This window comes from Schistocerca cancellata, chromosome 1 (assembly GCF_023864275.1).
Source record: "Schistocerca cancellata isolate TAMUIC-IGC-003103 chromosome 1, iqSchCanc2.1, whole genome shotgun sequence".
NCBI classification, from domain to species: Eukaryota; Metazoa; Arthropoda; class Insecta; order Orthoptera; family Acrididae; genus Schistocerca; species Schistocerca cancellata.
The window spans coordinates 422,995,189-423,019,764 of record NC_064626.1 but is presented as its reverse complement, the minus strand read 5'-3'; the positions used below and the strand labels follow the sequence as shown (position 1 = coordinate 423,019,764).

At 40.5% G+C, this 24,576-nt stretch overlaps 1 protein-coding gene across 2 annotated transcripts in view; it reads left to right on the top strand.

Moving 5' to 3' along the window:
- Window positions 1-24,576, top strand: part of LOC126176108 (S-adenosyl-L-methionine-dependent tRNA 4-demethylwyosine synthase TYW1-like) — a 120,127-nt gene that overhangs the window by 42,620 nt on the left and 52,931 nt on the right. Inside the window, exons 5-8 of one of the 2 annotated variants that reach the window (XM_049923256.1) lie at window positions 327-554; window positions 12,115-12,363; window positions 13,897-14,125; window positions 21,995-22,172. In XM_049923256.1, the coding sequence (XP_049779213.1) occupies window positions 327-554; window positions 12,115-12,363; window positions 13,897-14,125; window positions 21,995-22,172 (884 nt within the window). Of the gene's footprint in view, window positions 1-326; window positions 555-12,111; window positions 12,364-13,896; window positions 14,126-21,994; window positions 22,173-24,576 lie in introns of both variants that reach the window. The other variant, XM_049923248.1, reaches the window with a different exon arrangement.

Below are 24,576 nucleotides of genomic sequence, written 5' to 3'. Positions count from 1 at the left end.
CAATGTGTATGCATGGATCTGCGGCTGCTTGCTTTTGATTGGGTGGCATGAGGAGAACCGAAAACAGTGTGTTAGTTTATTAGAACTGGAATGCTTATGGAATAATGTTGGGGGGGGGGCTCTCCTTAGATAATCAGGCACACTCAGTGTGCTCACCTACTGAACTGATCAGCAGAGTGGCCAAAAGGTGCAGAATAGGGCCCTAGACCACCCTCATATTTGTTTTGAAAATATTGACACCTGCTTGATGCTTTCAGCTTACAGTGATGCTTGCTATTGTTTCATTTGTTGTGCCACTTCATTTCACATACTCATTTTTTTCACAGGTTGCAAAGAATGTTGACAAATGGCTACATAAACTGCAAGCTTGCCGTGTTCTGAGACTGGGCTTGGGTGATGAGAATTCCAAAAGCCAGAAGTGGACAATGCAGGAAGACTTTCTGCACTGGTCACAAATACTAATAAATAGGTTAGAGAAGTGGCAACTGGAATTTAAGACTGAGAGCAAAGGTTGTAATTGTGTGTCTGAAGACTGCGATCATGAGAAAGAAATGGTAAATTTTGTTCTGTATTCTTATTTCAAAAATAGATGTGGTATTAATTTCAATCTCCTGTGATCGTGTTCTAATGATCTTTGACATTGGTAAACACTAAGTGATCAAAAGTATCAGGAAACCTACTAGTGCCCACCCTTCACCTTTATGATGTCTCGAACCCTGCCCTCCGCCACACACCGTTGGGAGGCTTGCGGAGTATAAATGTAGATGTAGATGTAGGGATACTTTCAGCAAGATGTCTGAATGTCTGTGGATGAGAGCCGAAACCAGAGGAGGTAGTGATGCTGAATGCTGGGGTCAGGAGCAAAGTTATCCTTAGGACAGGCCTTAGGACAGATCAGTCCATTTCAGGAATGTTATTATCCACAAACCATTGCCTCATTGGTGTTGCTTTATGACAGGGTGCCGATACAATCAGTCGTCGTCACCGAAATGTTCCTCTACTTCATATAGTACACAATGCTGTAAAATGTGTTTATGTCCATCCACATTTTGCGTTACCATAAGCGCAGTGAGGAGGCATTCCCTAATCACGAGAAAACACCATTATGCTGTAACAGCACCTTCTATGCACTTTATGGATGCCATTAAACATGATGGCATTCACCAAATCCAAACCTTTCCATTGGATTGCCACAGGGTATAGTAAATTTTGTTCCAAACTGCAGTCACTCAATTAGAAAACGCAAGCACGGCGGACTTCACTTCTGGAAGGAGGTTCTGCATACCAACCACATATTGGACATGCCCTCTAATACATGGCTTCCTCCTTTGGTGGGAGGATCCACCACTCCATGAGGTTTGTGGTGTGCCAGTTCCAGATCAGCATATTTTTGCAAGATGTGTCATTATAAACTGCTCTGAATGTGGGGACAGCCTTCATCCCCACCCATGAGACGAGCACGCTGACTTTTCGTCAGGGTGCTGGTGGCCATGATGTTGAGTGCCCCTCACCTTAAATAATCATAATCATCACCAGTTCTTTCCAGTCAACCATTTTGTGGTGGTGTTGCTCTTTCCACCACATCTAGCATCACTTGGCATTGAGTACAGAAATTTGTGGTTTATAAATAGTTGCTCAACTATTGTATCCCATTCCTTTTCACTCCCTTTAGACAGTCATTCTGTTGGCTGGATCAGAATTCAACATCGATTCCTTCTGCTGATTTCATGAGGGTTTTATTTTTTACAACCACTCCACAATGCTCTTCAGTTCGTCTCCATCAGTACACAAGGTGTCTGTCCCCGGTAGCTGAGTGGTCAGCGCGACAGACTGTCAATCCTAAGAGCCCGGGTTAGATTCCCGGTTGGGTCAGAGATTTTCTTCACTTAGGGACTGGGTGTTGTGTTGTCCTAATAATAATAATCATCATCATCATCATCATCATTTCATCCTCATCGACGCGCAAGTAGCCGAAGTGGCGTCAAATCAAAAGACTTGCACCAGGCGAGCGGTCTACCCGACGGGAGGCCCTTGTCACTACTATGTCGTGTAGTACACGAGGTGTGCATGGTTTAGCTGTCGTTGATCCCTCAGAATTCCACTTCACATCATCATCAACAATCAACTTGGTGGATTTAGAAGGCTTGAAATGTTCCAGGTGGCTTTATTAATCGTGTGACATCCAATGACTCATTTGTTAGAAGTCATTGAGTTCTCCTGACCAACCCGTTCTGGTGTTACAGCTTGGCTACTGACAACATGATACTCCCCATCTCCATTTATACTGGCACATCCTCCTCACGTGAAATTTAGTGGTCAGTTCCTCACTATATGGGATATCCAGATACTTTTGATCAGATAGTATACATTCTAAACCAGATGACACAATAAAAACACAGTATCCTGCTGCTATCCTAAATAATTGAACATATCTTGTTAAGCTTGCCATTGTTTTCTTAAATTACTGATTATGTATTATCAAATGTTCATTCAGAAAATTTGAGACACCTTTCCATGTGTTTTGCATGCTGAGGCAGTATTTATAAGCATTGTAAGCACTATATCAGATCTGTAAAAGATATTGCTTATGCAGTTGATAATGACTTTTCAGGAACTTTTTTCGGAAATAAGTGGTGTATATTGATATTCAGCATTTTATACATAAGTGTGCATGCGAACATATGCGCGCAGTTAAAGCAGCGTACAGGCAACATTAGCTACCTATGGTCATATGTGATGTGCTTTGTCGTCAGTTCAGAGCATGGCCAAGATAGTTTATTTGTAGCTTTAGTAAAACCCACCATCTGCACTGTGTTCGGGATGAAGAATTTTTGAGATTTATTTGTGGCAAGTGACACAGTGACTCGGATACAGTCTTCAAAGCAAGGTTGCAGATAAGCAATTAGGAGAAACTACTTGCACTGTATTGGAAACAAACTTGCTTGTGCCACGGAATGATCTCAAGCCATATTTTCTTTTGGTGCGATTCATGCCTGAAAGAATTGCACGGAGCTTAAAAGAGATGTGGTTTACTACCTCAAAAATTACTCAGTGTGTATTTAACATAATAGAAGACTACTGGAATGGACTGTCAGATGGAAAGACCTATTATACCAATTCTGGGAAACTGGTGATCGTTGAAGAATAAGGATGATGATTATATTTAAACACTTACTGTTTTTCAAGTAACACAGGGACAGTTCCTTGTTTTTTATACTTTTAACAAGTGCAAGTAAAAGTGAAGTATGTACATACCATCTGACCAACAAACAAGCTAATGCAGAGCTCAGAGTGAAACTTACCAGAAACACTCTGTCATAACAAGTACCCCAAGTACCTTGGTGTCACCCTTGACCGCACTCTTTCATATAGAAAACATCTTGAAAATACTGCTGCCAAGATAAAAACTCGTAACAATATTATTAAAAAATTGTGTGGAATGACGTGGGGAGCTTCAGCATATACCTTGTGCACATCATCCATTGCACTGGTCTTCTCAGAAGCCGAGTATTGTGGCCCGGTGTGGCTAAACAGCTGCCGCACTAACTTGATTGACTTACAGTTGAACCACACTATGCAGTTAATAAACAGGGCAATCCGATGAACACCAATTTATTGGCTTCCTCTGATGAGTAACATCCATCCACCTGCTATCCGCAGAAGCAAGGCCTTGCTTAGGGAATACTGTAAGATACAGGAAAACCTGGAATTACCCGCACAGGAAGACATCCCAAGTTTACAATGAAATAGACTCCATTCAAGAAACCCACCATTATGTCAAACAACATAACTAGATACCAGCAATAATGGTTTGAGAGACCTGTGGAACCAAAGCTGTCAACTTATTGAAAATCCTGAAGAGACAAGTGGCTCCGAAAGTATAATTTTGATTCTGCTGGCACAGAGCTCAACAGGAAACTGTGGGTCAAACTGAATAGAGGTCACACCGGGCATGGACTATGCACAGACTCTCTTTACAAATGGGGTGCTGCAAAGCCTCCGGTTTGTACTGTGAGGCTCTGAAATAGACAATCGAGCACATTAAAGATGAATACCCCATGCGTTCCTACCAGGGGAGCTGGAGCGCCTCATGGAAGCTGATGATATGGTTCTTGTATGGATTAGGAACCTAGATATTGACATTTAGTTAGTTTTGTATGTAGTTTTGTATTTTCGTATTCCTGTTATATATTGTATTACTAAGGGAATATACCTGTAATTTTAAATTGCATGTGAGCCATACAAATAAATAAATAAATAACATCAAGTGGAATTATAGGCTCATCTAACCCACTGCATGATGACGTAATTATAATTAGCAACTCTTTACGTAATTGTGTGTAAACCCATGTTCAACTTCTGCATATGGCAGTGCCTTTGTCTCGGCGAAAGTAACCATCTGTAAGATTTGTTGTAGAGGGAGCCAGATAAACCCCTTCTAGTTCCCAGACATCTTGCAGTTTTATACCTCATGGAATTGTCAATAGCATCAGAAGTTGCTGTCATCGTCATTGTAATTGTCTTCAGTCCAAAGACTGGTTAATGCAGCTTTCAGTGCTAGTCTATCCTTTGCAAGCCTTTTCATCTCCGAATAACTGCTGCAGCATACATCCATGTGAACTTCCTTATTTTATTCATCTCTTAGTCTCCCTCTAAAAGTTTTACCCCCTACTCTTCCCTCTATTAACAAACAGATGATAATTTGATGACTCAGGATAAGTGCTGTCAAGCAGTCCCTTCTTTTAGTCAGGTGGTGCCATAAATTTCTGGTTTCCCCAGCTCAGTTTAGCACCAACTCATTACTTACTTGACCTACCCATCTAATCTTCAGCATACTTCTGCAGCACCACATTTACCGAACTTCTATTCTCTTCTTGTCTAAATTGCGTATCTACGTTTAACTACTGTACAAGGTTACACTCGAGACAAATCCAATCAAAAAAGATTTTCTAGAATTTAATTTTATATTTGCTGCTAGCAAATTTCCCTTTTTCTGAAATGCTGTACTTCGATGATGTCAATTATTTTGCTGGCCAAATAAACAATACTCGTCTACCACTCCTACCATCTCATTTCCTAATCTGGTTCCCTTAGCATGACCATTTTAATTCGACCACATTCAATTACCCTTGTTTTGCTTTTGCTGATTTTCTTGTTTCCTTGAAAAGACACTGTCCATTCTGTTAAATTTACAATGTCATTGGGAAACTACAAAGTTTTTATTTCTCCTTGCTGAACTTCTATTCCTTCTCCAAATTTTTCTTTTCTTTTCTGCTTGCTGACTGTACTGATCAAATAATGTCAGGAATGAGCTACAACCCTGTCTTACTCGAGAATCAAAGTGCATAAAAGGGAAGCACGGGTTTTTCAACCATAGCTTGCCTTTCATGCACTTTCATCCATACAACTGTAGTCTGTTTCTCTAAAAGTTTATCTCCTTATTTTACCCCTGCTAGAGCTCAAACAAGTTGACTTGACCTCTGCACAGAAAGGCATTCTTGCTCTCAGTGAGTCCATCCCTCTGTTATCAAGAGGCAGCTGCCTATGCCTCCAATTTGTTGTTGTCACTAAGCTTGTCATTATGAACAAAACATTCTCCACCAGGATTGGCTACTCTGAGGGAAGGAGGGCATAGCAGCTGCTTTTCAACTGTTCTCAAACATAAGAAACTATTCAGGAAGGGGGAAAAAAAAAAGGAGATTCTCACACACCTCGTAGCCTCATTCATCAAGTTCCTAATGAAATGTCTATCATTTTGTTACAGGCCATAGCGTGAAACTGAATGGTTTGCAAGGAAAAGTAGGTGTTGCTATAAATTAGTGTTTGACTCATGTTGGAGCATATATTGCTGCTGTCTTTAACCCTGAGATGAGATCTATATCTATCACAAATCTTGAGATAGTGGATTGGATGTAGTGCCTTCACCTCTGATCATGTGCGCAAATGATATATTGGAGGAAAAATATTCATAATATCCATCCTACCTCATAAATTTTTTGAGATAACAAAACAAAATTTTGGTAACTGATAGCATGCAAAGCAGAGTGTATTCTCCCACATAGCTAACATGCAAAAGTTTCTTATCTATTGCGATATACGAGTGACTACATATTTTTGCAATGAAGTAGTGTTATTATTTTAAGGACAATTGATGGCTGGTGAAGTGAGAATTATTATATATTTGTAACAATGTAAGTTAAGGATCACACTTTTATTTTCCTACAGAGCAATTGTCAGAGTAATAGTAGCTGTTTAAAGTTTATCACAGTTGCAACTGTGCTAACATGTTTCCTAAAACCTGTTGTATTTTGGGAAAAAAGTTAATTTTAACATGGCAATGAGAGAAAAAAAATCGAAGTTGGTTGAAAATAAATTTCAGCTTAATCCTGTGTCCATTGTGTTTTTAAAAATAAATGGGTGGCTTGTCAAATTATTGCTTGTAGTGGCATAACCTGTTAATATGATGGTCTGTAGACTTACTAGCTGTAGGTTAGAAGTTCTTTGTGATAGATGTTTGCATGAAGGTTTTACCTATAGAACTACACCTCCCCTGTCTTGCTGTCCTGTTTGCAAGAGAGCCCCCGTCACTGCAGTTCACGCGCACACACACACCCCCCACCCAAAAAAAAAAAAAAAAACAAAAACAAAAAAAAAAAAAATCACACCTTCTCCGTGATATTCACGTCAATCAGCATCTGGTTTCTTTGGGACTGGATTTAGTACTTTCTTCTTAAAGTGCGAGGTTATTTTGCCTGTCTCTTACATCTTGCTCACAGGGAGGCATAGTTTGGTAATGGATAACTCTTCAAAGGATCTCTACTTCCTCTTTACTGTCTATAACTGTTGCCTTCAAGTTAATTTCCCTTCTACGGTCTCTCTAAATAGTCCTTCCACCTATGTGTTCCCTTCTTCGCTTATTACTAACTTTTCATTTGAGCTCTTCACATTCACACAACTGCTTATCTTTCCTCCTGAAGTCTCTCTAATTTTCCTATAGGCTGTATCTATCTTTTACCTAGCTATACATTCGTCTATAGTTTTACATTGTCCTCTATCCACTGCTTAGTCATTTTACACTTTCTGTAAATCTCATTTATTAGAAGTCTGTGTTCCCTTTCACCTGCTTAATTTGCTGCATTTCATATTTTCTCATTTTGTCAACCAAATTCAGTATCTTGTGTGATACCCAAGAATTTTTACTAGGCCTTGCTTTTTACTTATTTGATCCTTTGCTGCCTTCACTATTTCAGCTCTCAAAGCTACCCATTCATCTTATGCTGTATTCCTTTCACTTTTTAAGTTAATTGCTGTTGAATACTCTTTAAAAATCTAAAAACCCTTTGGTTCTTTCAATTTATCAATGTCCCACATCCTTGATTGCCACTGTTGTGCAATGTCTTCAGTTTTAATTTTCAGAACATAACAAATAAATTATGATAAGAGTCCACATCTTCCCCTGAAAATGTCTTACAGTTTAAAATATTGTTTCGAAATCTGTCATACAATTAGATAATCAGAGACCTTCCAGTGTCTCCTGGTTGCTTCCACGCATGCAACCTTCTTTAATGAGTCTTAAACAAAGTATCAGCGATTATTAAATTATGCTCTTTGCAAATTTCGATCAGGTGGTGTCCTTTTTCATTTTTTCCCGCAGTCCATATTTTCCCACTACTTTTAATTCCTTTGATTTTCCTACTATCAAATTTCAGTTCTCTATCACAATTAAATTGTACTCTACCTTAACTATCTGAATAATTTCTTTTATTTCAGCGTACATTCATTCAATCTCATCATCAATGAAGCTAGTTGGCATGTAAACTTTACTTGGGTTTTATCTTGAGCCTGTCTAATTACGATAATGCGTTCAGTGTTCTATTCATAGTAGCTTGCTTGCATTCGTATTATTAGATCTACTCTTGCATTACCCCTGTTTGATTGTGTATTTATATCCCTGTATTCACCTATTCTGAAGTCTTGTCCATCATGCCACTGAACTTCACAAATTACCATTATATGTGATTTCAACCTATCCATTTCCCTTTTTAAATTTTCTAATCTACCTACTGAATTAAATTTTAGTTTTCTTGATGACAACATTCTCCAGAGATCTGAATGAGGGTACTATTTTACCTAGGGAGTATATTACCCAAGATGATGCCATCATCATTTAACCACACATTAGTGCAGCATGCCTTCAGGAAAAATAATGGCTGTAGTTTCTCCTTGCCACCAGTTGTTCACAATGCCAGCACAACAAGGGCATGTTGGGTAATATTACAAGGCCAGGTCAGTTAATCATCCAAACTAGTGACCCTGCAACTACTGAAAAGGCTGCTTCCCCTCTTCAGGAACCACATGTTTATGCAGTCTGCTCATATACAATTCTCCATTGCAGTTGCACTAATGGTGTGGCTACCTATACTATTGAGTCACAAAAATCACCCCTCCTTGCAAGATCCATGCTCATTAACAATAATATCAGGAGGATAGATTGCTACTCACTCTAAAGAGGACACATTGAGTTGCACACAGGCACATCATGAAAAGACTTACACACTGGGCTTCTGGTAAAAACCTTATTCAGAAAGGAAAATAAGAAACATGCACATTTACACAGTCATTCCGCACCTGTACTGCCTTTCGACGCTGGGCATGGCAGCCTTCGCTTGCAGCCATCTAGTCCCTGCACGCTCCTCGAGACAGTGCTCTTCTCATCCCCACCCGTACCCTGCTATCCCACCTACTTCCCTGCCCTACTCTGGATTGCTCCTTTCATTAAATGTGACAGTAGCTGTCTGGTGAGAATGGCTGGAGCTAGCAGTCTAGATGTGTTTTTTTCCTTTCATTTCTGAAGAAGGCTTTGGCCAGAAGCTTTCTTTGTTGTGCCTGTCTGCAACTCAGTGTGTCATCTTTACAGTGAGTAGTAATCTATCCTTTACATATTATTGTTGATATTCAACCTGGACTTTCATTGCTTGAATAAGGTAGTAAACAATGAAAAGCCCAGGCTGGAATAACAATATTATGAAAATGATAGATTGGCTACTCACCCTATAGAGATGTTGAGCTGCAGATCAGGCACAACGAAGAAACTGCTACATATTTAAACTTTTGGCCAAAAGGCCTTCTTCTGAGATAGAGCACGCCCAGCGCCCCCCCCCCCTCACACACACACACACACACACACACACACACACACACACACACACACACACAGCGCAATGTCACACACATGACCACTGTCTCCAGCTGCTGTGGCTGAACTGCGAACTCAGTGGCCAGAGACAGTGGTCATGTGTGTGAGAATTGCACTTGTATGTCTCCTCTATTTCAGGTGAAGGCCTTTGGTCAAAAGCGTAAATGTATAGCATTCTTTTTTGTTTTGCCAGTTTGTAACTCAGTCTCCTCTACACGACTAGTAGCAATCCTACCCTTTTTGTAATGCAATATGAATTGAACAGGTGTTATTTTGAACCAGTTTTGGATGTGTCACATAAGCCAATGTTTTTATGCCATTCAGTCAGTTCAACATGAACGTCTTTGTTGGTGTGCGCAACATAGTTTGTATTCAACCTCTATCCACACTCAGGGTAACATATCCACACTAACTGTGGCAATGGCAACAATGATTCATTTCTTTAAATCATGCCAACATTGTGTTTGTTTTACCTTACCACACACATGGAATGTTGCTTCACCGGAATTTGCTAGGTTGCTTAGAAAATTCCCCTACTCCTCTGGAGGTGAAGAACATCGATAGTGAATTGTATACGTTATGGCTTGTCTGGTTTCATTATGTGCAACTGTTGCAGTTGGTAAGGATAATCAGTAAATGTTTCTGAAGGACCTGGTTAACTGTCGCCCTGGGGATTTGTGGCTCCTGCCACGACTCGGAACAGACGTCTGCGATAAACGTTGAAAAGTCAACCATATCCATTCTGTGTTAGCTTTATTTGTTCTAGGTCATCCAGTATGATGATTCACATCATTGCATGTTGACATACGTTTTCTGTACCACTGGCATATCGAAGACCACAAAGGTGGCTGCTTGCTGTGCTGTGTTTGGAAGTTCCTTTGAACTTCTGTGTCAGATTTGGTCTGAATAAACCATTCCACATACCTATCCTCTTTGTGAACCATTACCACTATTCTCCACTTGAGACAACCTGGAACACATACAAATAAAACTTTGTGTTTGTCTGTCACAGAAGCCAAACATGATGTATAGTGTACCTTCTGAGACATCCCGTACTTGAACAGTGAAAAGTCCAGGTTGGAATGACAATGAGATTGGCCACAGTGGCTGGAGACAATGGTCTGTGTGTGTAAGCTTAAATGTCTGGCAGTTTTTTCATTGTGCCTGTCTGTAATTTTCCCCTCTAGAAGGCTTAATATACCTATATAACAGTTGTCAACAAAAAAAAGGCAATATTTGCCATGTAGCACAGATACTGAGTTGCAGATAGCCACAACAAAAACACTGTCACAAATAAAGCTTTTGACCAGTAAGGCCTTCGTCAAAAACACACACACACACACACACACACACACACACACACACGCAAAGCAAATGCAACTCACCAACATGACATGACTGCAGTCTCAGGCAACTGAGGCCATGTGATGAGCAGCAACACCATATGGCACAGGCTGTGAACTGTGAAGCAATCATTGAAATGAAGGATGTCAGTTTGGCAGTGTGCTCAGCAACAGGGTAGTCCACTTGTATCTTGGCCACAGTTCGTCAGTGGCCGTTCATGTGGACAGACAGCTTGTTGGATGTCATGTCCACATAGAATGCAGCACAGTGGTTGCAGCTTAGCTTGTAGATCACATGACTGGTTTCACAGGTAGTCCTGCCTTTGATGGGATAGGTGATGTTTGTGTCTGGACTAGAGTAGGTGGTGGTGGTGATGGTGGTGGTGGTGGGAGGATGTATGGGGCAAGTCTTGCATCTAGTTATATTCAGGGGTATGAGGCATGAGGTAAGGAATTGGGAGGTTGTATAGTAATGCACAAGTATATTGTGTAGGTTCGGTGGACGGCGGAATACCACTGTGGGAGGGGTGGGAAGGATAGTGGGCAGGACATTTCTCATTTCAGGGCACAACGAGAGGTAGTCGAAACCATGGCGGAAAGTGTAATTCAGTTGCTGCAGTCCTGGGTGGTACTGAGTTACGAGGAGAATGCTCCTCTGTGGCCAGACTGTGGGACTTTGGGAGGTGGAGGGAGACTGGAAAGGTAAGGCACGGGAGATTTGTTTTTGTACAAGGTTGGGAGGATAATTACCGTCTGTGAAGGCTTCAGTGAGACTCTCTGTATATTTAGAGGGGGGCCACTAGTCACTGCAGATGTGATGACCACAGGTGGCTAGGCTGTATGTAAGGGGCTTCTTGGTATGGAACATATGGCATCTGTAGAAGTGGGGATATTGCTGGTGGTTAGTAGGTTTGATATGGACGAAGGTACTGATGTAGTCATCTTTGAGGTGGAGGAAAACATCTAGGAAGATGGTTTGTTGGATTGAGTCGGACCAGGTGAAGCAAATGGAGTAGAAGTTGTTGAGGCTCTGGAGGAATGTGGATAGGGTGTCCTCACCCTCGGTCCAGATTGCAAGGATGTCACATCACTGAATGTGAACCAGGTGAGGGTGTCTGATTCTCTACTGCCCCCCCCCCTCACTTTCTGCCAGCCCTCCGTCTAACCTGTAGCACTTCACTGTCCGCTACCCCCTTCCCAACTATCCCACCCCCCCTCTGCCACAGCCTCCTCCTTGCCCCCACAGTCGCCACTCCCATCGTGCACTGGTGCTGCTTCTCACACTGTGGCTTCAGTTGCCTGAGACTGCATTCATGTGTGTGGGTGAGTTACGTGTGTGTGTGTGTGGGGGGGGGGGGGGGGTCATCTATTTTTGACATAGGCATTACTGGCCAATAGTTTTATTTGTGAAAATTTTCTTCTTGTGCCTATCTGTGACTCAGCATCTCTGCTGTATGATGAGTAGCAACTTTCCTTTTTATAATATTATTTTGTTTTATTTTTGGTATGTTTATATTATTAATATTACTTCAAACCTTGTTTAAATGCATTTATTATTTTTCCCGGTCATAGCAGTCATCATGTGACTCGGAGGGCAGTGATGAATCATCAGATGAGAGAGAAGATTCTGACACAAGTGTTGTGGATTTGGAAGAACTTGGTCCCATCATAAGCAACCAGAAATCCGGAGATATTGTAAATAAAATTCATGCAGTTGATGAACAAGCTGAGATGATAACACCTCTGCTTCGATCTTCTTTGATGAAGCAAGGATATAGATTAATAGGCACACATTCAGGTGTTAAGTTGTGTCGATGGACTAAGGTGATTATTAAGTGTTTAAATTTTCACAAACCTCTATATCATCAGGCCTTTTCATTTTAATGTGTGTGTTTAAATATTTTTTTAATATCTAGATCTAAAACTAGAGAAATATTTGAAGGAGCTAACAGGCACAACTGCTATTGGGGTCTGCACAAGAATGTAAGGTAAACTGTGTTACTTAATGAAGCAGATCTTTCAGGGCCTACTTGCTTATTGTCAAAATGTAGCCGGGTAAATTACCATGTTGCAACCATCGAGCTTGAAGTTTGGTACTAGACATTTTGCTGTGTATAACGTAGATAAGGTTTTGGTGAAGGAATGTGAAAGTTAGTTTGTATCATGTGTAAATATTATTTAAAAATTACCATAAATGGATATAGATATACATTTAATTGATACAACTAGTAGGATAGTCAATAACATCATGATGTAGCATTTGGAGAACAGAATAATGATTAACTGCAATAAAACACAGTGAATAAAGTTTCTGACATTGAACTCCTGTAAAAAGAAAGAAAACCCTGTATTGCGCCAAAGTGGTGTCAGTGAAGTTAACCTTTTAAAATTATTAGGACTAAAGGTAGATCTATAGATTTCTTGTAAATATCACTTAAAAAATCTTGTGCGGAAACTGAATTCTGCTATCTTACTACAAGAATGTCCACAGAATTAAGAAGGCTTATTTACTTTACTTACTTTCCTATATTATCTTACATGGTGTTATATTTTGGGGCAATTCTATGCACTCACAAAGAATATTCTTAGCCCAGAAAGGGTAGTCAAACTGATCTGCAATGTGCATTCGCAAAATACATGTAGCCCATTGGTTAGCTGTTTCGGAATTCTAACTGTGCCACTCCTGTACATGTATTCCATCATGGGATCTTCCTTTGACAGATGACTCATTCAGAAGAAAATACAACATTCATTCAGTGTACATGTGATGGAAAAACAGTGTGCAAGAAGATAACATTTTCTTAAGCAATGTGTAAAAAAAAGTGTGCACAATTCAGCAGGATAATTTTCAACAGCTTTGGTGCGGAATTGAAAAAAATTGTGTGATAAACTATTCCAATCAAAGTTGAGGGGTTTCCTTGTGGCATACTCTGTCTATTGTGTACTGCAGTTCCTCGTAGTAGCTGAGAACTTTTCTCTGTAACGTGTTATTTATTCGTATACTCATTCACAGCTGTTTTCATGTTTTATTAACATAAATTTTCTGATCAGCTTTCTGTGCACTATTTAATGACTTGTTCCCTGACGAAGTAGTGTTTGCTTGTGAGGTCCTGCAGTATCTGATAATTAAAATAATGTAGAATTTTTAGCGTGTACTCTAAAAGCTGGACTGTGTGCCTGAAAAATTATGACAAGCAATAGAAAATGTTGCTAGGATTCTTATTTGTGCGATCTGTTTCAATGTACTACTTGTGATTAGAATTGTGATTGTGTAGTGATGCTGAGAGTAAACCTCTTTCATTTAAATTACTGAGACATAAAGACAAAACTGATTTTGTTTCTCTCATATTCCTGCAGTCAATGTTGAGGGGGAGAGGAGGCTGTTACAAACATACATTCTATGGTATTGAGAGCCACCAGTGCATGGAAACAACACCAAGTTTAGCTTGTGCTAACAAATGTGTGTTTTGTTGGAGACACCATTCAAATCCAGTGGGAACAGAGTGGAGGTGGAAAATGGATCCACCTGAACTTATATTGGAGTCAGCTTTGGAGCAGCATTATAAAATGATAAATCAGTTCAAAGGTAATCATAATTTCATTATAAAAATAGTGAAAACTGCTACTGCTGCCCAGGGGATAATGGTGTTGGTGGGAGGAATGCAGATGGCACAGAGTGTGAAACAATCATTAAAGTGTCTCACATCGTATTGGGTGGCATGTTAGTAGCTGGGTGATCCAGCTGTTTCTTGGCTTCAAAACATGGCGGTGGCCCTTACTGACTCACAGTTTGTTAGTTGTCACACCCATGTAGAATGTGGCACAGTGGTTGCAGCTAAGTTGGTATATCACATGACTGCTTTCACAATTGTTCTTGGGTATGATGGGGTAGGAGTTGACTGTGAAAGGACTGGGGTTGGTAGTAGTGGGAGGACCTATGGTACAGGTCTTGCATCTAGGTCAGTTGCAGAGTGTGAGTCTTGAGACAAGGGGTTGGAAAGGGGGATGGAGTCGGTACGGACAAAGATATTGCATAGTTTTGGTGGGCAGTGGAATGCTAATGTGGGGTGGGGGAGGATATTTCTCATTTCATAGCGTGATGAGACGCAGTGGAAACTCTAGCAGCAAATGTGAATCAATTGCTCCAGCCCCATGTTACTGAGTCATGAGAACAGTGTTCCTTTGTGGCCTTAAATTCTGCCTGACTCTAAAATTCGCTCAAGCTGGACTTGTTAAAATACTTCTGTTGAACCCTGTCTTACTTAGGTTACTCCTTCATCTAACCTTGATCCACATCTACTGCCCCCTAATCACCCCCAGTTAACATTCAGATTTTCCTAACCTCAAAACATGCCTTACCATCATTCCCTAAATCCATCAACATGGAAAATAACTTCGCATCCATGCTGATCTCAACTGTATTATCTAATCTCCACAAAGACTTGCTGAAGTGATACCATTCCAGAAATACAGCTGGATTTGCAGTCGCTCTTCAAATCTATAGTTCCATCCCAGAATTTCTCACCTGAGTCTGTCACCCACCTGACCCCCACCACTCTTTACACTTCTACCCTGTACACGCTTCCAGAAAATCCATAACCCAACCATCCACGATGCCCCATTGTGGCTGGTTATTGTGCCTCACTGAGGAAATCTCTACTCTTGTGCACCAACACCTTCAGTCTATTACAGGTAATGTACCCTTCCTAAATAAGACACCAGCCATTTTCTCCACCGACTCTCCGCAGCTTTCCTTTAGCACACGTCACCCTGCTCAGTATTGTTAATGCCGTGTCGTTCTACACTAACAACCCAATGTCCACGATTTTGTCACTGTTGAACATTACCTTTCCCAGCATCTGACTGACTGAAAACTTACAACTACCTTCCTGGTCACTGTGGCCTCCCACAATTACTCTTCCTTTGAAGACATGACCTACAAACAAAGCTGTGGTACAGCAATGTGCTCCAACATTGCACCATACTATGCAAATCTATTCATTAGCTATCTAGAGGAATCCTCCCAAACCACCCAGAAACACAAACCCCTCACTTGGTTCATATTCACTGATGAAATCTTCATGATCTGGACTGAAGTTGAAGACACCCTATCCACATTTCTCCAGAACCTCAACACCTTCTCCCCCACTCATTTCACCTGGACCTCAGCCTCAATAAGCTACCTTCCCCAGTGTCGACCTCCATCTCAAAGATGACTACATCAGTTCCTCCACTCACATCAAACCTGCAAACCACCACTTTGCCAGCTACCACCCATTCCACACCAAGATGTCTCTTCAGTACAGCCTAGCCACTTGTGGTCTTTGTATACATAGTACCAAGCAATCCCTCACTAAATTTGCGAAGGGTCTCAATGAAGACTTCATAGAGCAATGTTTTCCTTCCCACCTTGTCAACAAACAGCTCTGCCATGCCGTGTCTTCCCAGTCACCTACCATCCCTCGTGTTCCCATTGCCCGGCCCAACAGGAGCACCCACCATTGGAATTGAGTACCATCCAGCACTGAAGCAACTAATCAGTCTCCATCAGTATTTTGATTACCTGAAATGAGAAATATCATGCCCAGTATCTTCCCCACCCCTGTTACAGTGGCATCTCGCCACCCTCCCAACCTACTCCACCTGTGTCCCTACCTCTTACCTCATGGCTCATATCCCTGTAATAGACCTAGATATAAGACCTTAATATTCTCCTGCTAACACTTTCTCCAGTCTTGTCACATGCAGCTCCTGCCCCATAAAATGCAGGGCCACCCGTGAAATCAGCCATGTGGTCTTCTAACATAGCTGCAACCACTGTCACATTCTGTGTGCGCATGACAGTTAGCAAGCTGTCTGTCTGAAAGGCCACTGCCAAACTGTGGCCAAGAGACAGATTGACCTCCCAGTTGTTGAGTATATTGCCCAACACGATGTGCTTGGCTTAGACTGCTTCATAGCTTGTACCGCACAGGTTCTTCCAGTCAACAAAAGCTTTTTCTGAGTTGTAAAGTTTGGAACTCACCTTGCAGTATATCCTTCATTTCAGTACAACAAACAACGCCCCCTCCCCTCCTCCCCCAACCTCAACCTTTGCTAGTCCGTATCCTTCACTTGTTTATTCCCGTCACTGCTCCCATTCCAGTACTACTCATGCTTTCTAACCCACCAACTCACAATCATAGTTCCTTCCTCTTTTCTACTCCCCCCCCCCCCCCCCCCCAAATGGACAGAGCAAAAAAAAAAAAAAAAAAAAAAAAAAAAGCTGCTTAACTCTGGTGCAGGTGCAGTTGGATCTTAGTGCTAAGAGACGACAGTGGCCATATGTGTGAGAGTCACGTTTGTGTGTTTTTTCTGTGCCTGATGAATGAATTAGTCCAATAGCTTACTACCTGGAATTCTTCCTCATTGTGCCTCTCTGCAACTCAGTGCCTCATCTATGTGATGAGTAGCAATCTATCCTTTCCATGTTGTGGTTATTCTGTTCTGAATTTTCCAGTGTTAGAAAAATGGGGACTGTAATTCATACCCATAGACTAACCAGTATTACTTGAGAAATATATCAAACACAGAGAGAATTTCCTCTTATGAAGTGGCAGTAGACATAAGCCCAAACAAAAGAAAAGATATCCAAACCAGTACCAGATATAAGTGTTAGTAGAAACAGGCCTACATATAACCCTTTATAAGAGAAATGTTTGTTTTTCAAAGAGAGCATAAAATATAATTTGTTAGATTACTTATCATAGCCAGATAACATAAATAATATTTAACATTTGAACAATCTTGTAGTAGTAATTATTATAAATGTTAATGCTTAACAAAATGTCGACCACAATTCATTCCTGCGGAAGTGCTAATTTTGTGGTCGATAATTTAAACTAGCAGTAAACAGGAGAAACCAGTCCTTTATTTGTTGTTAACTTTTGTTATTTAATATACATACAAAAATCATAAAAATACATACAAAAATCATAAAAACCAGAAATGTTCTGTTGCTTAGTTCTTCTGATTGAGGGTAGGGGGCATTCCAAAGTGTTGTCTGCACAAAGCTACATAGCTTTGTGTGCTGCAAAATGCACACCACCTTGAGGTACCGGCTGTTGGCATGTGCTCAGTGACGTTTCTGAACTACATCCCTAAGGATCCAGTACTGATATTTTGACCTATTAATTACTATTTATGGATTAGGTGTTGGTCTCCATTTTGATTTTGAGCAGAAATTTCTAGTTTGCTCATTGACCGGAATATTTCTAAATTTCAGATGACAGGTTTAACATTCCCAGCAAAAAGTTTAGCTTCCTTAAAAGTATATAAACGTTTGCCATTGCTACATCAATGTAGTAACAGATGACTTTCATTCATCCACACCTAGAATTCCAAGAAATACAGTGTGATTATTGGTTCTTGTAAAATTTATGTACCCCATCCATGTAGTTATTGTAATCTGCAATTGGTGTGGGACAAGAAACACTTTCTGTTCCTCCTTTGTTGTTGTGCCTGCTTGCAAATGTTGTATCCCATGGATAGTGCATAGTATTACAAACTGTAATACATTTTTCCTCTGTCTCCCCACTAGTAAACAGAAATGTCACCTGCCATAGCAAAATTTGACTCCACAAGTTCAAAATTTTTGCCTATTGTTAGCAGAATTGTGAAAGTTGGAGTCTGATGACCAATAAAGGTTATCACTACATGTGCTATGAAAACCCTTTACTGTCAAAGCTCTGAGCTCAGTTGGTGTGAGATTTTGAGAGATTCCTCAAAGAAAAATTACAGAAAAAATTTCTATGGGGGGAATGTACGATCACAGAAACTCTAGGAAGAAAAATTGCAGAAAAAATGTCTATTTCTGTAATAATTTGTCGATTTTGTTAATGTAAAGAATTAACAGCAAAATTACAGTGCAGTCTGTGCACTGAAAACTGAGACTGCCTTGTGGTTACTTTATAGACCACAAAGTAAGAGTGCTACCATCTGTTGACAAAACAGTGTAAGATCATTTTGGTTGCTTTGTAGACCATAATGTAGCTTAATGTGATAAAGTAGTTTAAAGGCATAAGATAAGATATTACGAACCTTACATGGTGTGTTTAAAATGTCGACCATCAGCCTACAAAGGGTTTATTCACCAAGGCACTGTGTGTTTTGGTACATTCAACAGGACAAGATGATGAATAAGTCTGCATTAAAATATTGGCAGCATATGAGTTGCAGTCCATACACTTCACTTTTCTAACTTGATTACCTCCCTAACTTAAGTTTTCTGAGTCTCTTCTGCTAGAATTTAATCATTTGTTTCTGTCATGTTCTTTCTGTCTTGAACTTCGATGCTGGTTGACACTGATCCTGGTTTACATTTTGTGGTTAATCTCAACAAGTCTTGTTCTCCCCAGTAACACTGTCTCTTGCTGGATGAAGGTATATCTGTTATGGAAAGCTGATATTTTGTCATATTAGCTTCCCCAAGTAAAAGCTTTAACTGTACTTATATTTAGACACTTCATTATTATCAGTCAGGGAACTATGTAAAGGTTATTTGTTACATAGAAATTCAGTCAGTACACAGGAAGCAATGAAATGTGACGAAAAGAAAAAGTAATACATTGAAACATGCCAACAGTTTTTGTAATGGAAATTGGTTTTCTGAAGAACTGTTGCACATAATGCCTGTTTCCCGATGACTTATCATTTTCTGTCTTTCTGTTCTGCTTAGTTTTCTAGTGTACTTACAGTCCTAATTCATATTTGTGAATGTTCTGAGTGCACACAGAATGAAAAAATCTTGCTGAATTTGTGTGGTGTGAAAGTTCAGCGATTAATGAATTATTTAATACTTTTCCTATGTAGCGCTACACAGGCATGCTTTGCAGGCACAAAGATAAATACTGTCGCTAAAACATCTGCGTGAGTAAATAAATTTTAAAAAAAGGTGAAAGACGAGCTTTTTTCTCCGCCCCGAGTTTTGACCACTGCATTTTCATACATTATCCAACGAAGTGAATACAAATTTCGTATTGTTCATCTTCGAATGTAGCAACATTTCAATGTACTATGAAAATCCGACTGGCAAGACTATTTGGGATGTTTGTCAATACGGCCAACTCTTACGTTCTTAATTTTTTCCCACCTGTGAGAAGAGATGGTTGCTGACAGGAACTTTTATTAATTGTGAATCACATGCAGTATACTCTTCACCATAAGAATAATACGAATATAAACATTTTGCCACGTATTCTTTCGTGTTTGCTGCTGTCTCATTTAAATCCTGTCTGCCTAATAAACTACGAAACTAGTGAGTAAACAGCAAACGCGGAAGAATAAACATATCATGTCATGTTTATATTCGTATTATTCTTTTGCCTAGTAGTGATACAGTCAGAAATGAAGCACGGCAACTGACTAGATTTTTAAATCTAAGATGACTCTAATTTCTGTGCAGAATGTAATGTACTAAAGAGGCGTCTGCAAAGATTTTCAAACAGAGAAAAGTTTTTGCTAAACTCTCATTCAGAACATCTTCTATCATACGCAGTGTATTATTTGGTTCTTGTTGATCATTATCAAAGAAAGCAGCAGTGTAAGTAACAACAAACAGCAGTCTCTTGCCATTGTTTCGCTAATGAGACAATTCCTCTCTCCTTTTTTTTTTTTTTTTTTTTTTTTTTTTTTTTTTTTTTTTTTTTTTTTTTTTTTTTATTGTAAGCGGCGATAGTGCGCACAAAAGCAAGCCATGTCGCGAGCGGTGAAAGGCCGTAAACATTCATTATCAGAATGCGACAAACAGTGCATGACACAGTACAGTAATGCATTTTCAGCTTAGAGTGACGTAAACACCTATAACAAAGAAAACGGCACTTATCAGATCAAAGAAAAATAAGCAATCGATTCAAACCAGACGAAGCACGTGAAAAAGGAAGGGTACCTGTGGACGGACCGCCTAACGCAAGCAATGGCTACCTGGCGAAGCTTAACTGCTAAGCTTACGACTCGAACCAAACTACTGTAGCTGTATCGTCATTCATTCGACCTAAATTGTGTCTCATATTACAATGGACCAACATTGTTTCGATTTAGAGGTGTGGCCTAAAACTTTTCTCTCGCCCTGAAGTTCGAGTATCAAATTTCAGGTGCGGCTTAGATTCGGGAATTTTTTTTTTCCTTGATTTCGAGTCTCATTTTTCAGGTGCGGCTTAGATTCAAGTGCGGCTTAGATTAGAGTAAATACGGTAATTATTAGCTGCAGAAACAGGTACAACTGGAGCAGATCTTACACATTTTGTGTAAAAAAAAAATCCCTTGTTGGTAGAGAGGAGAAGACAAGCAGTATTAAATCTAAGGATAAAGATTACTGGACCGATATAAATTAGGTCAGTAAAAAGTGATCCAGGTCAGGAAAAGGGCAAGCTAACTAAAAAAACAAAACAGTAACAGTGGAAAGATAAATGTCTCATTGTCTGAAGTACTGGAAAGATTAAAAAAGTTTTTGAAAAATGGGAAAATGGTGGTAGTCAGATTTAAGCAAAACATTAAAAAGAGAGACATCTCTCCTAGACAAGGTTGCTAACATGTATATAATGGTGCTTAACTTAGAAGTAGTGTACTCATTGATGATGGAAGAAATTTTTATCCTCACAAATTTCGAGGCTGTTGAACGAGAGGAGGTGGCATTGCAGTGGCATGTGACACAGGTACTGCAGATTCATTCAAAGTTAAAATTTAGACATAGGTAGTGCATGATAACTGTAAGGAAAAATCACTGGAGAAAACTGTAAAATTTCAGGGAGTCAGAATGGCCGGTCAGCATTATCTTTTGGATGTGAAAGGCAGGGTAACTGACTCCTGTCCCTTCCCTCCTCTCCCCACCCTCCCCTCCCCTCACAAGGTAGTCTGGGTGATCTGTCCCTCTTTTCTAATCTTTCCTGGCTATTTCTCCTTTCCTCCCTGATGGTTTCGAAAGCCAGGATAATTTTTTTCTAGTCATGATGTGTCCTTGTATTTCATAGTACATGACAATACAGAGTGTAAATATCAGTTGGGAAATAAGACTTAGAAGAGAATAAATAAAGCTTCTGTAAATTAAGGTAAGCTCGATGATGGAAGCCAAGTGTGTGCTAGATAACTGGTTCCATTCCCTGGATTTTGGAAGCACTGCCTGTGAGTGGGAGAACCCACGTGATCTTAGTGATGAACCAGGCGTACATAATGTTCAACAGTGTTTTGAGCAACATATTACTGGGTTGTTAGTTTAAATCGACTCACTAAGTCAGTTCATTCTGTTACCATGCTTGTCAAAATAAAAAGATGAATAAAAGTGGGTTAATTCATACATAGTGTATTTGTTAGCAAGTTTTTCTTCAGTTAGTCTACTGATCAATTTTTCATGAATCTATAATCGAACTATTAATGCATGCAGGTTTTAAAAGTTGTTGAAGTATCTTTTCTCCCCCTTCAGGTGTTCCAGGGGTTATACCTGAAAGACTGAAAGAAGGGCTGAGGGCAAGACATTGTGCCCTTTCTCTTGTGGGTGAACCTATCATGTATCCAGAGATAAATGAATTCGTAAAACTGTTGCACCAAAAGAGCATATCTTCATTTCTGGTTACTAATGCCCAGTTTCCAGATGCTATAAGGTGAGCCTTGGAAGGATAAGTATGTATATTTACATTTCACCAATGGCTTTTCAGTTTTTGTCGTCTTGTAATTATGCTTTTTCAGTGTAATCAAATAAGGACAGGTTGGCAAGTATTATGTCCTAATTTTAAACTTCATTTTCCGTGAAAACTATCCTAAAATTACACCAAATACTTTCAAAAATCCACTACCTTTCCATAGTTTCACATCAACTCCTTCTCACCTTTAGAAAATTCTTATACTCTTGTACAAAAATCTCTTAGCAGTTTTGAGAGTTGGACAAAGGACCAATTGAAAGTTAATTACTGCCTTTCATAATGAGCTAGCTGTATATGCTATGAATTTGTCTTCTGTATTATACTGTTTCCCTTCATTCTTCACTTAGTCTACTGGTATCAGGATGGAAGAGTTCTGTCTATCATAACCTTTTTGACCCATTGTCAGCAGCAGTGGGAGGATGTATGGGACAAGCCTTACATCTAGGTCTATTACAGGAGAATGAAGCATGATCTAAGGGATTGGGGCAGTTGTTGTGTAAGGATGCACGAGTATATTGTGTAGGTTTCATGGATGGCGGAATACCACTGTGTGAGGGGTGAGAAAGATAGTGGGCAGGACATGTCTCATTTCAGGGTACGACAAGAGGTAGTTGAAACCATGGTGGAGAATGTAATTCAGTTGCTCCAGTCCTGGGTAGTGCTGAGTTACGAGGGCAATGCACCTCTGTGGCTGGACGGTGGGGCTTTGGGAGGTAGCGGGAGACTGGAAAGACTAGACACAGACCGTAATTATCCTCCCAACCTTGTATGGAAACAAATCTCCCGTGCCTTATCTTTCCAGTCGCCCACCACCTACCAAAGTAACGAAGCATTCCCCTCGTAACTCAGTACCACCCAGGACTGCAGCAACTGAATTACTTTTTCCGCCAGGGTTTCGACTACCTCTCGTCATACCCTGGAATGAGAAATGTCCTGCCCACTATCCTTCCCATCCCTCCCACAGTGGTATTCCTCTGTCCACCAAAGCTACACAATATACTCATCCATCATTACACAACCCCTGCTCCCAATCCCTTACCTCATGCCTCATACGCCTGTAATAGACCTAGATGCAAGACCTATCCCATACATCCTTCCACCACCACGTACTCCAGTCAAGTCACAAACATCACCTATCCCATCAAAGTGAGACCTGCCTGTGGAACCAGTCATGTGGTCTACAAGCTAAGCTGCAACCACTGTGCTGCATTCTATGTAGGCATGGCAGCCAACAGTCTGCATGTTCGCGTGAATGGCCACTGACAAACTGCGGCCCAGAAACAAGTGGACCACCTTGTTGCTGAACACGCTGCCAAATACGATATCCTTAATTTAAATTATGGCTGCACAGCCTATGCCATATGGATCCTTCCCACCAACACCAGCTTTTCTGAACTGTGCAAGTAGGAACTTTCCCTGCAACACATCCTACATTCTCGTAATCCTCCCAGCCTCAACCTTCGTTAGTCACTGCCCTCACATATCCATCCCCTTCCCTGTTCCCATTCCAACACTACACAGCCCTCATTCCACCATTGCACCCAGTCCTTTTACTTCCCCCCTCCCCCCTCTCCACTCCTCACCTCTTCCCCTGCCCTCCGTCTAATCTGCAGCACTTCGCTGTCCACCACCCCTACCCTACTATCATACCCCCTCCCAGCCCTAGGTTCCTCCTTATCCCCACCCAGTCGCCACACCCATCACGCACTGGTGTTGCTGCTCGCAGTGTGTTTTGTTGGTCGCGACCGCAGTAGCGCTTGTGTGTGTGTGTGTGTGTGTGTGTGTGTGTGTGTGTGTGTGTGTGTGTGTGTGTGTCATCTATTTTAAACAAAGGCATTACTGGCTGAAAGCTTAGATTGCTACTCACCAAATGATGGTGGTAATGCTGAATCGCAGACAGGCGCAGCAAAAAGAGTGATAAATAAGTAAGCATTTGGCCAGAAAGCTGCCTTCTGAATCACACACACACACACACACACACACACACACACACACACACCTCTGCCTGAAAATAAGACATTGAGAATATTAATTTGTCAAGTTTTACCATTGACAAACAGATAGGAGTAATGAGAAGTTATGTTAGTTCAAAATCCAAACAGAAACTTGTATGTGACAAACAATTTAGGTGCTTTGAGTGCAAGACTCAAATACAAAATTCAGCACAAAGATAGACGTAAACTATCCCTAGAAGTGTACCAACAAAGTTTCAAGAACTGGCTTTCAATGACGCCTCTAGGATCATACCACAACCCCCCTACATATGGCTCACATACGGGTCATGAGGATAACATTTGAATTATTACAGCACTTACAGAGGCATTCAGTTACTCTTCCCGTACTCGATACGTGAATGGAATGCGAA